Raw genomic sequence first — 13,199 nt, 5'->3', positions numbered from 1 at the left:
CTGGCAGGGACGGGGCCTCTGGAAGGAGGCCCTGCCCGTGGGCCCCGTTCCAGGCCAAGCCCAGGAGACCTGACTCATCACCCCACAGCCGATCCAGCTGGTTCTCAGGGGCCGTGCTGCCTCAGGCCACCCCGAGCTGCTCTTCCCATGCGGCTCCATACCCCCCACGGAGTGCTCCCCCTCTCCACACTGACCCTGGTGAGGGCTGCACAGCTTTGAGCCGTTCCTGCCAGGAAGGCGCCACCTGGCACGTGGGTCTTCTCCAGCGCTCACCGTTCCCCATCAGGTCTGCTTGTTGCAAGCAGGAACCCGGCCCCTCTCGCCAAGCTGCCCACCATCAACAGCTCAGACCAGCACTGCACCCCATCTACTCATCCCCACCCCTCCAGGCTCCAACACTCCAGGAACCTTTCTGAAAACTGAACCTGGAAATGAAAACGCTCACAGCTTATTATTGCTCATTTTCCTATCTAATTCAACAGCACAAACAACAACGAGAAACCACTAATGAAAAGTATTTACGTTATGTGTTTAAAAAGAACCTTCTTAGGATGGCACCTGCAGAGGGAGGCACGCTGGCCTCCGCATCTCATTCACCAGAACACATGTTGTGGTCATTTCCAGAGCCTGTGGGAGTCTGCTTGCAGGTGTGGCTCTGTCCCCAATGTCACTGATGCTCCCTTCCCTTCTTGGTACTTTTAAATCCTCGAGATGCAGCCTGACCAAAACAGATAGTGGGTGGTATCCTGAAACAGAAAGACAGTCTTGTAATAAAACCACTGCTTTTGCCAACAAATGGCCCCATTCACCAGCAGTCCTGTGGGCTGTCTCCTTGTTCTGGCGCTCCCCTCTCTCTTCTACTCTGGGGAACATTTGGGATGCTGTCTCTGCCTCTGCCCAGATCCTCTGCTCCTTGGGCCCTGGGGCAGCTCCCTTTCTGCAGCTGGCTGGCCAGCCTCACACCTGCTTCGTGTGGGAGGCCCGCCCAGCTGCCCACATGCACCTGCTGGGAGGACTCAGTGGAGAAGACTGGCTTCTGCTCAGCCCTCCAGGGCTCGGGCTTCCTGTGACCCACCATCTGGATGAAACCCCAGCCACCTGCCACCCACTGACAGCCGGGACTCACTGGCCAGCCAACGCCTGAGCAACCGCGCAAGGCAGCTGAGAGAGGCAAGACTCTCCTGCTGGTTTGGATTCACTGAAGATACTTTTTCATTTACCCAATTTCCTCCCCACAAATTAGACTTAAAATCATCTTTAACCCAACTGAAGCACAGTGAGTACCAGACAGGCAGACTCACAGGTCAGACTTAAGGGATTATGACCAAGGCTCTTCCTGTCCCAGCTTAAGCCGCATGGAGAGGCGGTGCGGCTCTGCTGTGCTGTGCTGCAGGGGTCCCAGAAGCAGACAGAGCACAAGAAACCAAGTGTCCCAGGGAGGCAGGAATAGCCAGGCCCTCCTGCTGAGGCCAGCTCTGTGGCCAGCAGCAGCTTCTCTCCGTGCAGCAGCATGGAGCCTGCAACGCCCCACAAAAGCACACGTTCAGAACTTGCTTCAGGAAGATGCCAGATGCTGACCTGTGGCTGTAGACCCGCCTCTCACTGGCGGGTTCTCGGGAGGGGGCTGTGTGTTCAGAGCAGATTTCCATGGTGCCCCGTTCAGATTGCTCCCCGTCCTGCCCCAGGGAGTCTGCTGACACTTGCATAGTGGCCCCAGGTGAGGTGAGGCTGTGGGAGAACAGAGGTGGGTGGCAGCCTGGCCTGGTGTCAGCTTTGGCGTCCCTGGTCTTTCCCCAGAGGTAACTCCCAAGGAAAAGACTATCTTTCTTGGAATAAATATTTTATAACTATTTTAGCAGTTAATTAGCAGGCAACAAGGAGGACTACAAGGTCATAAGTGAATGTTTACATGATAGGTGCCATGCTTTATAAATTCATGTGTAACAATTACACTGTCTTTTGAAAACAGTATTTTTATGGTGCAACATGGTAAATACCTACCAAGTGCCATCCTTCTGTGACAGTGGAAATTTATTAAAATTAACTGCATGACATTGAGAGTTTCCCCCTAATACCAATGACTTTATCCAACAATATAGGAATTTTCTCTTTAAAATAATCCTTTGGAATGGAAGGAATTACACTAGAGGCCTTATAAAAATGCCCACATTCCAATAGCTTCTCTTAATTTATTTTAAGCAGCAAAGTCCTAACTGGGGAAAAGTTAGCTTGAAAAAGCTTTGATCAATGTATTTTTAGCTGATTATGAAAGTTCACCTGAAAGAATCAGTTAAAAAAAAAGAGAAATATGGCACAGTAAGAATTATGCCAGAGGTACCTTGGCACGCACACATGCATGCTGATGAGCGAGAGGTAGTAACCAGTTTTGTTGTCAAGTTGGTAAACATGCAGAGACGGGACAAAACCAGAGGGCTTGTAGCCAGGGACCTATTCCCAGAGGCACACATGGCACTGTGAGGTGCCACTGTCCTGGGGTGGAGGCGCATGTACAGCTGGGGAAGGGTGAGCACAGAGCAAGCCCTGGGCAGAAGCCTGTTGGTACCCGTTACTCCCCCAGCAGAGACAGGGAGCCAGGATCTCCCCTGCCTGCCTCCCTTTGGCAGGGGGCTCACACCCAGGACCACCCCCTATTTGTTTAACCCCCTTTGGTGAGTAACTCCTGACTTGCCAGGGTTTCTGCTGCCTGCAGCTAAATGTGGCATTAAGTGACACAGATGTTTGTCATTAAGTGACAAGGGATCAACACCTTAAAGTCCACACACTCAGGGGGCTTCTCTAAATTCAAGGCTGCATCTGGCAGTGTAGGGCCACTCACCGCCCACCTACCCTCTGCTTTTCCTGGGTTTGTCAAACCGATAATCTGCAGGGTAGAGGTGCCGTCGCACCAGGTGATCCTTCCTGTCCCGGCTGGTCTTGAACTTGTCTGGGCAGCCTTCCACCAAGCACTGATACTGAGAAGGGAATGATGTCACCTCCATCCTGACCCTCACGCCCCCACACCCGGCAACCTGGCAGCCAGGGCGAGGAAGGTGCCCTCTGCCGAGCCGCGACCCCCACCCCGCCCGGGAGCGCGCCGAAGTCTCCGCGCTGCCTGCACTTGGTCACCTACCATGTCCTGTCTCTCGGACAGGACTTGGAACAGCGAGTCGTGCCACTCCAGGATGTGGGTGTCCAGCAGGTGTCCCGACGGGAAGGTCCGCTTACAAAAGGAACAGACGTTCCTGTGCAGTGTGTGGTAGTGGTGCTCATAGTCCTCCAGGGCATCGAACACCTGGCAGCAGCCGGCCACCTGGCAGGTGAACTCGGGCACTCTGCAAAGGAAACCGGCCCTGCGGAGAGGCGCGCGGCGCGCCGGCCACCGCCTCTCGCAACCCGACACAGCGTCCGCGCTCCCCGCTTTCCTTTGCAACCCGAATCCTCCGGTTCTAGGAACTGAATTTTCACACACCAGCTGGGCCGCGGCGGCCGGCCAGGGCTTGGGCAGGGGTCCGGGCAGAGGGCGCGGGGCAGCTCACCTGGGCCTCTCCGGGGCCGCGGCCACCTGCGTGAGCACATCCTGGAGGTAAAGGTGCCGCTGCACGTCCCCGTCCTGCAGGACACGCGCGCCATGGGCGGGGCCGGCGCTGGCAGCCCCGCCCCGCGGCCCCGCCCCCGCCGCGGCCTCTCCCTCCCTCCTCCGCTCACGCACCTCGAAGAGCTCGTGGTCCCGCGGGAAGCGCACCAGGCGCGCCGCGAATCGGAAGGGCGCGGCCCCGGCCGCAGGGTCCCTCGCCACGGGCAGCGGCTCGGCCGCCCTGGGTGCCCCCGTTAGGCGGGAGTGCAGTGCGGGCGGCAGCTGCATCGCCCTGAGCGCCCGCCGCCCCGCAGCCTGTCGGGCCCCGTCCGCTCGCCGGCCGGGGCGGGGCCGGACGTGACGTCGCGCTCCTTCCGGCGCCGTCGCGGGCCGCGCTGAGGGCTTCGCGGGCTTGGGCGCGCGCGCAGCGCCTGCGGTGAGTCCGGGCGGCGGGGGCGGCGGGCCGGGGCCTGAGCCTGGAGGGCTGCGCGGCCTTTCTGCACGCCCCTCCGTTTTTCCGCGCTGCGCCACCGGCTCTGGGCCCACCCGGCTCGGGCTCAGACCGGCGAGCGCCCGGCGTTGCTGAGACCCAGAGCTGCACGACCCCGGCCGCGACCCGTGCGGGGAAGAGCCTGTGCCCCGGGGCAGAGCTGACCTTTGCGTTGCCCCGGCGGCGGTTCAGGTCCGAAAGTGGGACCTCCGGTGTCCCTTCCAAGCCCGGGTAGTTGAGGTTTCCTCCGGGGAGGGGCTCGCACCCTCCTCCCGTGCTCATTGGCAGTGCCCTGGCCCGCACCGCCTGTGGCTCCCGCCTGCAGAGCGGCAGCGGCTTCGGGACATTCTTGTCTCCAGACCGGTCACCAAACCTGAGCCGAAGTGGTCTTTGGAATATTCGTGTTTTATGGAAGCCCGCTTTTGTTTAAAGCCCTGGGGTGGCTTCCCATTACCTTCGTCCAGTGGCCTCTCGGCCTGTCAGGCCCCGCACAGCACGCCTACTTTCCCAGTTTACTCCATGCCCTCAGCTGCTGAGATGGACAATACACCGCGCCAGGCACCCACGGTGCAGCGGTGAAGAAATGAGAGGACGTCCCTGGCACCCTGAAGCCTGCAGCCTAGCAGGGGGCACAAACGTCCCACCGGTGGGACAGGTACATAACTAAAATGGTGCTGCCTGACGCCTCAGGGGCCCAAGGGTGCTGGAGGCCTGCTGTGGGGTCGCTCACACACGGGCCTCCCCACTGCTCCTCCAGAATATTTCAGTATTGTGCTGGACGCGTGCGTACGGGCAACGGCTAGGAAAAGGGGATACTGTTTCTTTAAAAAATTAAAAATGTAATTTAAAACTTTGCATCACTTCACTCTGAACGTGAAGGTTTGTGGTTACATAGCCAGTCATTTTTGTATAGAAGCAGAGCTCTGCACAGATCAGCTCTGTTTCTCATCTCACACTGTTCCGTCTCTGACAAGACACTAAAGGTATGATATTTTGCAAAATTTGCAATAATGTGTTCCAAGCGCATTTGTACATCATCTTTGAGCCCTCAACACTCACTCGCTTCCTAACTTGTTCATGGGGCGATGTGAAGCAGGTGCCAGAGCCTCCTCCCGCCTGGTGGCTCATACTCCGGGGAGGAGGTGAGCCCTGAGAAGTCTGTGTCTGTCCATTTCTGGTGACTAATAGAGGGACGCGGGGGCATCAGAAAGGTGAAGGGAGCTGTCGCAGGAAATGTTCCTCACAGTTGTGTTTAGTGGGGATGCAGTTGGCAGCTTTGGCCAGACGCTCATGTTGATGTTTAGCTTTGTGACCTCCTGCCCACTGTGTGCCGAGAGCTCCCTTCCAGTTACTGTGACAGCCCAAAGTCACCCCGGCACGTTTCTAGAGGTCCTGCTGGGAAGAGTCAGAGTTCTCGGCGGTGGTGGTTTCCAAGCCCACAAAGAACTGCAGGCTCTTGTATTGATGCCTGCGATGGGGGGACGTCGATGCTTTTATTTCTGCCACACATGAAAGGTTTTGCAATTATAGCTTGTAAATACTCAGGATCTTTCTTCAGAAGAGCTCTCCACCTGCTTATGTCTGGTGCGGGGTGTTTTATTTTGCTGGTAGGTTCCCCGCCACCTAGCCTCCCCAGGTGATCCTCAGTGCAGCCATGACAGGGCAGCCATGGTCCTTGGGAAACCTCACAGAACGTGGGTAAAGCTGGCTGCCCTTGGACTTGAAGGTTGGCAGTGGGGAAGTTCCGTGTTGTGTCTCCTGGTTGTTCGTGGTGCCTCTCCAGGGCCCTCTGACTAGTCACGTAACGGGTAGTGTAGGAGGCTGTCAGTGTTAGGACACAGATCCACTGTTCCTTTTGTAGAACCAGCCCTTTCTCTGGTAACAAGTCCAAAGGTGGTGGGCCACATACAGTGACAGCCACAACGCTTGTTCCTGTCTTTCTGACCATTGGGCCCTTTGGTGTTTTGTAAGAACGAGCGTATCTGACTTCCACAGCAGCTCTGGGGGGATGACTGACTACTCACCTCTTTTCAGAAGGTTAGAGAGGATGGGCTGCTTGCACAGGCCCCCGCAGCCCAGTGTGGCCCAGTCAGGGATCGTACTGGCTGGGATCCACGTGGGCTTGCTGGGACACCTCCCCATGTGTGCACCGTCTCGTGCTTCCTGTCCTGCTTTTATGTTGGGCGGTACCCAGCTCTGGCCAGGATTTGATGTCTGTGTGCAGTTAAGTGTTATGATGTTTATGTGCAGAGCACTTGTTTTTTACTGTGCAGGAGTACGGTCTCACCTCAGTGAAGAGTTACATGTTAATATTCTGTAGTTAATTAGCGCATTTGGGCTTATGTACAGCCTTCACTGCATGTTTGGTCTTCATTTGCGGCCTGTTTTCACTGGAGCTGATAGCACAGGTTAACCTTTTTTGGGTCACAGAGCCTTTGAGAATCTGTTGAAAGACCTCAGAAAATTCACAGAAATGATTTTGCCTGATTTTCAAGCTCTTGTGTAGGTATGTAAATGTTTCTGTGATGTGTGTAAAGTTTCCTTGCGGTTACTTTTTGAATCTGCAGCTAATGGCCTATGTCTAACTCCCTTCCCGCTGGTACTCATGATGGTAACGGCTGACAGGGCTACTTGTCAGCAGATGAGGCATCTCTGTGCAGGCTGCACCATTCCCTTGGTGGGCTCTCCATCACGGTTTTGACCTCAGGGGTATCTCATCTAATGGTGAAACCCTAGGACATCCGGTCAGTAGGGCGGGTGGAGCTGATGTGTAGCCCCAGCCCAATGCATGGGAAACAGGCAGCTGTCTTACCAAAACCATCTCCACGGGCAGCCTGGCCTGGGCAGGAAGAGGGATGCCCTCAGTGCCAGAGTTCAGAAAGCACATAAACTGGGTGTGAGTACCCAGCAGCTGAGCCGTGGCGGGGGTGAGGACCAGGTGTGGCCTCGCAGTGGGAGCTGGGGTCTAACACCTGTGCTGGGCCCAGGCAGCACCCGCGTAGATCCAAAAGCCCCAAAGGGCCAGGACTGCTGTATCCCCACAGGCAGGACTGGCCGCTCCCTGCTGCCCAGGGCCACAGGTAGGAAACCACTGGAGAAAGGAGGGCGCAGGTCTGCAGGATCACACCCAGTCTGCACTCACGGCTCTGTGAGCTGAGAACTGAGCCTGGAAACTGGCCCGAAAGGGAGACTCAGCAGTTGCCCAAAGGGAGAGTGCCCCAACATGAGCCCCTAGTCAGAAGTGACACCCCTCCAGCGAGCACCACCTAAAGGGCCCAGGAACCAGCCAGATGGCCAGAGGCTGTGGCGTCTGAGCAGGTGTGTGGGCCGGGCTAGGCGTCGCCGTGAGTTGGCTTCTCAGAGACCTGATGGCAGAATCTGATCACTTCTACTCTTTTTTATTTTTAGAGTTTTGTTTTTCTAAAGAGCTTCCTCTTAGCTTTGGGAAGCTATACTGTGATGTTGTAGAGCTGAAACTATGAGTGAGTTTCGGATCCACCACGATGTCAATGAGCTGCTTAGCTTGCTGCGTGTCCATGGAGGGGATGGGGCTGAGGTCTACATTGACCTGCTACAGAAGAACAGGACCCCGTACGTCACGACCACTGTGTCTGCACACAGTGCCAAGGTGAGCGCCCTGTGCCCGTGTGCTGAGCACAGGGCAAGGTGGGCTTCCCCCTGGGCTTCCTCCGCACAGAGCTCACCACCCGACCCAGTGGCCACAGCAGTGCCGTCCTGACGGCAGACACTTGTGAAATGCTTCACACGGGCCAAGTGTGCTCAGCTCAGTCCTCTGTTGACTTGTCAAGGAGGCCCCATCCCCCCTTGCACAGATGAGTAAGTGGGGGCTGTCAGCCTGCCCTGAGGACCTCCCTGTGTCCCATGAGGAGGGAGACTGCTGTTTCTCTGATTAATAATCATTTCATGGCACAGATACTCTTCTGGATGGAAAAGGAGGCTCCTGGTATCAACCATGTGGAAATCTCTTTAAAGTAGAAATTTTTTCTTGTTAGGGGGACTTGGTGAAGGGGGAACCCTAATAAACATAATGTTCTTCATGTAATTGTAGATTAATGATAAAAAAAAGTAGAAATTTTTCCTTTATTCATATGCTATGTAATTCAAAATTACAGATATTTAGTAGTCTTTTGAAATCTGTCTTTGAAAATATGAAGTTTCAATTATTTAAACAGCTTAATAATGGCACAAGGGTAATTAGAAAAACTCACGGAGCAGTTAGAGTTCTAGAGCACACAGTTAGCTTATCATAAGAGGAGCATTAAAAGTCAGAGAACACACCCCAGAGCCTGTGCATGAGCAGCCCAGGGAGTAGCGTCCCAGGTGTGACGGAGCTGCGTGAGCTGCCTGGAGAGTGTGGAGCGGTCTGACCCCAGGCTCCGCGGGGAAGCCGGTGGGAGAGGGCAGGTCCGGCAGCATTCTCATGCCCTTTCTTCACTTTATTTCAGAGATGCAGTTGGGTAGCCTACCTGGCTGCACTATTTTTGTTTAGTATTGAATTTTCTGGAAGGTTAAAATCCTTAATTATTGTTGCTAAATTACTCATGTTTATGCTTTTGAGGTTAAAATAGCAGAATTTTCTCGTACTCCAGAAGACTTTCTGAAGAAATATGATGAGCTGAAATCTAAAAACACAAGAAATCTTGATCCACTGGTGTACCTGCTGTCAAAGCTCACAGAAGACAGAGAGGTGAGCAGAGGCAAGCGCCAACCCGGGTTGGAAGAAAGGCGGGTTGAGGCACATTCTGACCACGTCATAGGAGCGTAAGATTTGCTCAGCCATGGCAGCAACTCAGTGTGCAATCCCCAGTGCTGCTTTCTGCCATTTGCCACGTTGTGCTGACCTGTGGCACCCACCACGGGTCCCCTCCCTGCCTCACACATATATATACATAGTCGGAGCAGCAGTAATTACTCTGGGGTGGGGACTTTATTCTTTTTTTTTTTTTTCTTTTTATGTCCCTTCTCTGTGCTACACTGTTCTCCCCGTGATTCCCCACACCATGTGTACTAAACATAATACCCCTCAGTCCCCTTCTCCCTCCTCCCACACCCCTTCCCTTTGGTAACCACTAGTTCATTCTTGGAGTCTCTGAGTCTGCTGCCATCTTGTTCCTTCAGTTTTGCCTCATTATTATACTCCACAAACGAGGGAAATCATTTCGCATTTGTCTTTCTCCACCTGGCTTATTTCACTGAGCATAATGTCCTCCAGTTCCATCCATGTTCTTGCAAATGGTAGGATTTGTTTCTTTCTTATGGCTGAATAATATTCCATTGTATATATGTACCACATCTTCTTTATCCATTCATCTACAGATGGACACTTAGGTTGCTTCTATATCTTGGCTACTGTAAAAAGTGCTGTGATAAACATAGGGGTGCATGTGTCTTTTTGAATCTGAGAAGTTGTATTCTTTGGGTATATTCCAAGGAGTGGGATTCCGGGGTCAAATGGTATTTGTATTTTTAGTTTTTTGAGGAACCTCCATATTACTTTCCAGAATGGTTGAACTAGCTTACATTCCCACCAGCAGTGTAGGAGGGTTCCCCTTTCTCCGCATCCTCACCAGCATTTGTTCTTCGTAGTCTTTTCGATGCTGGCCATCCTTACTGGTGTGAGGTGACATCTCATTGTGGTTTTAATTTGCATTTCCCTGATGATTAGTGATGTGGAGCATCTTTTCATGTGTCTGTTGGCCATCTCAATTTCTTCTTTGGAGAATTGTCTCTTCATTTCCTCTGCCCATTTGTTAATCGGGTTATTTGCTTTTTGGGTGTTGAGGTGTGTAAGTTCTTTATGTATTTTGGATGTTAACCCCTTGTCGGATATGTCATTTACAAATATATTCTCCCATACTGCCTTTTTGTTTTATTGATGATGTCCTTTGCCGTACAAGAACTTTTTAGTTGGATGTAGTCCCATGAGTTCATTTTTGCTTTTGTTTCCCTTGCCTGGGGAGATATGTTCATGAAGAAGTTACTCATGTTTATGTCCAAGAGATTTATGCCTATGTTTTTTTCTAAGAGTTTTATGGTTTCATGACTTACATTCAGGTCTTTGATCCATTTCGAGTTTACTTTTGTGTATGGCGTTAAACGATAATCCAGTTTCATTCTCTTGCATGTAGCTGTCCAGTTTTGCCAGCACCATCTGTTGAAGAGGCTGTCATTTCCCCATTGTATGTCCATGGCTTCTTTATCATATATTAATTGACCATATATTGTTGGGTTTATATCAGGGCTCTCTAGTCTGTTCCATTGGTCTATGGGTCTGTTCTTGTGCCAGTACCAAATTGTCTTGATTACTGTGGCTTTGTAATAGAGCTTGAAGTTGGGGAGCATAATTCCCCCTGCTTTATTCTTCCTTCTCAGGATTGCTTTGGCTATTCGGGGTCTTTTGTGGTTCCATATGAATTTTAAAACTATTTGCTCTAGTTCGTTGAAGAATGCTGTAGGTATTTTGATAGGGATTGCATTGAATCTATAGATTGCTTTAAGCAGGATGGCCATTTTGATAATATTAATTCTTCCTAGCCATGAGCACAGGATGTGTTTCCATTTATTGGTATCTTCTTTAATTTCTCTCATGAGTGTCTTGTAGTTTTCAGAGTATAGGTCTTTCACTTCCTTGGTTAGGTTTATTACTAGGTATTTTATTCTTTTTGATGGAATTGTTTCCTGATTTCTCTCTCTGCTAGTTCATTGTTAGTGTATAGGAATGCCACAGCTTTCTGTGTATTAATTTTGTATCCTGCAACTTTGCTGAATTCAGATACCCTAGCAGTTTTGGAGTGGATTCTTTAAGGTTTTTTATGTACATTATCATGTCATCTGCAAATAGCGACAGTTTGACTTCTTTTTTACCAATCTGGTTGCCTTATATTTCTTTGTTTTGTCTGATTGCCGTGGCTAGGACCTCCAGTACTATGTTGAATAGAAGTGGGGAGAGTGGGCATCCTTGTCTTGTTCCCGATCTTAAAGAAAAAGCTTTTAGCTTCTCGCTGTTAAGTATAATGTTGGCTGTGGGTTTGTCATATATGGCCTTTATTATGTTGAGGTACTTGCCCTCTATACCTATTTTGTTTAGAGTTTTTATCATGAATGGATGTTGAATTTTGTCAAATGCTTTTTCAGCATCTATGGAGATGATCATGTGGTTTTTGTTCTTTTTGTTGATGTGGTGGATGATGTTGATGGATTTTTGAATGTTGTACCATCCTTGCATCCCTAGCATAAACCCTACTTGATCATGATGGATGATCTTTTTGATGTATTTTTGAATTCGGTTTGCTAATATTTTGTTGAGTATTTTTGCATCTATGTTCATCAGGGATATTGGTCTGTAATTTTCTTATTTTGTGGTGTCTTTGCCTGGTTTTGGTATTAGAGTGATGTTGGCTTCATAGAATGAGTTTGGAAGTATTCCCTCCTCTTCTCTTTTTTGGAAACCTTTAAGGAGAATGGGTATTAGGTCTTCACTAAATGTTTGATAAAATTCAGCATTGAAGCCATCTGGTTGGGGACTTTATTCGTTATCATCAGTTTTAAATTCTATATGTGTTACTTGTGATACTAAGAAAGTCTGTGGAGGCTGAAGGGGCTGGGGTGCCTGGCACATCCACAGCATCAGCTCCTGCCCTCAAGGGCCAGAACCTGCCTGGGGACAAGGGGTGCAGGCAGGTGCGGCTGACAAGCAGCCCTAGGGACAGATACAGGGTAGTCTTGCTGCAGCGTAGAGCATAGGAAAGGCTGCGCTGCAGGGGACAGACAGACTGCTGGGTGGCTGTGGATCCCCCTCCGGATTCAGGGAGGTGGCACCTTGCGGCAGGAAGCACTGGGGGACAACACTGCACTCAGGGGCTGCAGGAGCCCTCCTGTTGCCTCCGTGTGGTTGCTGGACACAAAAAAGGAAGCAGCGGGGCTGGCTGTGCCCACAGGTACATGGAAGTGCTGGCCTATGTGACACTGGGTTGTTTGTTTTCAGACTCTGCAATATTTACAACAGAATGCAAAGGAGAGGGCTGAGCTTGCAGCCAGTGCTGTGGCCGGCAGTGCCACCAGCCTCAGCACCCCTGCTGCGGCCTCCAAGATCTCCATGCAGGAACTTGAGGAGCTGAGGAAGCAGCTCGGCAGCGTGGCTACGGGCTCCACATTGCAGCAGGTACTGGACCGCGCTGCCCACAGGCCCCACAGTCGTGTTGGCACGGGCACCAGTGGGATGGTCTCACCGCCATATATTCTGATGAATCTGAGCCTTGAGGGGCTGCGGCTTAGTCCTGAGCAGGACCCAGCTCTGCCCACACAACTCCTGCCCCAGAGTAGGTGACCCGTACCGGAGGCTGTGACTCACCCAGGGCAGTCACATGCCTGCCGTGAGCCAGCTGTATGGGCTGTGGCCAGTGCAAACCCAAATTCCCCGTTTCCCTGTTAGCTGGACGGTCTGGCCATCTCCTCTCTCCTGTACTTGCTGCTCCTTCCTGCTAGTGGCTGTCCTGCCCTTGTCTCCATTCGTGTCTTCATGTGGTACTGCCTCCCTGGCCACAAGGCCCCCTCAGAGCCGTGTCCCTGTGAGGTCCGAGTGCAGCGGCTCTGGCAGAGCCAGTGTGGTTGGGCACCTCACACCGCCAGCTCATGGGAGATGAGCCGATGTGTGTGCTCCTGCCAATCTCCTGCCCACCCACAGTGGTTTTCCTGGAGCCAGGCTGCCCCAGCCTGCCTGCTCGGAGCCTGGCGCTGGTCCCAGGCGTGTGGGGAGCTGGCCTCTGTGTGGCTTTTCAGTCTGTCCCCTGCCCTGGGGGCTCCCCCCCCCAGCTGTCTGTCCCTGGGGCCCTGGCCTCACTCTGCAAGCTGAGCACAGGGGTCCCCCAGGACCAGCCTGCTCGGTGTGGGAGCTGCCTGTAGCTGGCGCTCCTGTTACCTGCAGGCCCCTGCTGGCCGAGGCCCTGAAGAGGGGCTGGCCCCTTCTGGCATGTCCCCAGCCCCTTGCACTGTGAAGGGTACAGACACTTGTTCCATTGCCATGTGTGTGTGGAACCCATGTGTTGCTCAGTGATTGGCCTTTTTAGTGCCACGGATGTTAGTTTTAAGTATATTTTCTGGTCTATTTGTTTTTCA

General features: G+C 52.3%; 2 protein-coding genes across 7 annotated transcripts in view; one reads left to right on the top strand and one right to left on the bottom strand.

Moving 5' to 3' along the window:
• Positions 1–505: 505 nt before the first annotated feature.
• On the bottom strand, positions 506–3,902 carry ZNF511 (zinc finger protein 511). Of its 5 annotated transcripts, none has more exons than XM_036929626.2 (7): positions 3,710–3,902; positions 3,537–3,610; positions 3,131–3,350; positions 2,848–2,972; positions 1,579–1,728; positions 1,302–1,387; positions 506–746 (listed from the first exon to the last, which is right to left on the bottom strand). In XM_036929626.2, coding segments are annotated over exons 1-7 (810 nt in total). In that variant the 5' UTR covers positions 3,863–3,902; the 3' UTR covers positions 506–744. The 5 variants fall into 5 exon arrangements, with proteins under 5 accessions (XP_036785521.1, XP_057362513.1, XP_036785522.2 ...); XM_057506530.1 differs by having other exon boundaries at positions 3,131–3,332; XM_036929627.2 differs by lacking the exon at positions 1,302–1,387.
• TUBGCP2 (tubulin gamma complex component 2) overlaps positions 3,874–13,199 on the top strand; it is a 21,582-nt gene continuing 12,256 nt past the window's right edge. The window contains exons 1-4 of one of the 2 annotated variants that reach the window (XM_036929615.2): positions 3,874–4,010; positions 7,475–7,692; positions 8,644–8,772; positions 12,070–12,246. In XM_036929615.2, the coding sequence (XP_036785510.1) occupies positions 7,543–7,692; positions 8,644–8,772; positions 12,070–12,246 (456 nt within the window). In that variant the 5' untranslated portion in view covers positions 3,874–4,010; positions 7,475–7,542. Of the gene's footprint in view, positions 4,011–7,474; positions 7,693–8,643; positions 8,773–12,069; positions 12,247–13,199 lie in introns of those variants that run through there. The other variant, XM_036929617.2, reaches the window with a different exon arrangement.

This window comes from Manis pentadactyla, chromosome 8, assembly GCF_030020395.1.
Source record: "Manis pentadactyla isolate mManPen7 chromosome 8, mManPen7.hap1, whole genome shotgun sequence".
NCBI lineage: Eukaryota > Metazoa > Chordata > Mammalia > Pholidota > Manidae > Manis > Manis pentadactyla.
The sequence above is the reverse complement of the archived record's forward strand: the minus strand, read 5'-3'. Positions and strand labels throughout refer to the sequence as shown.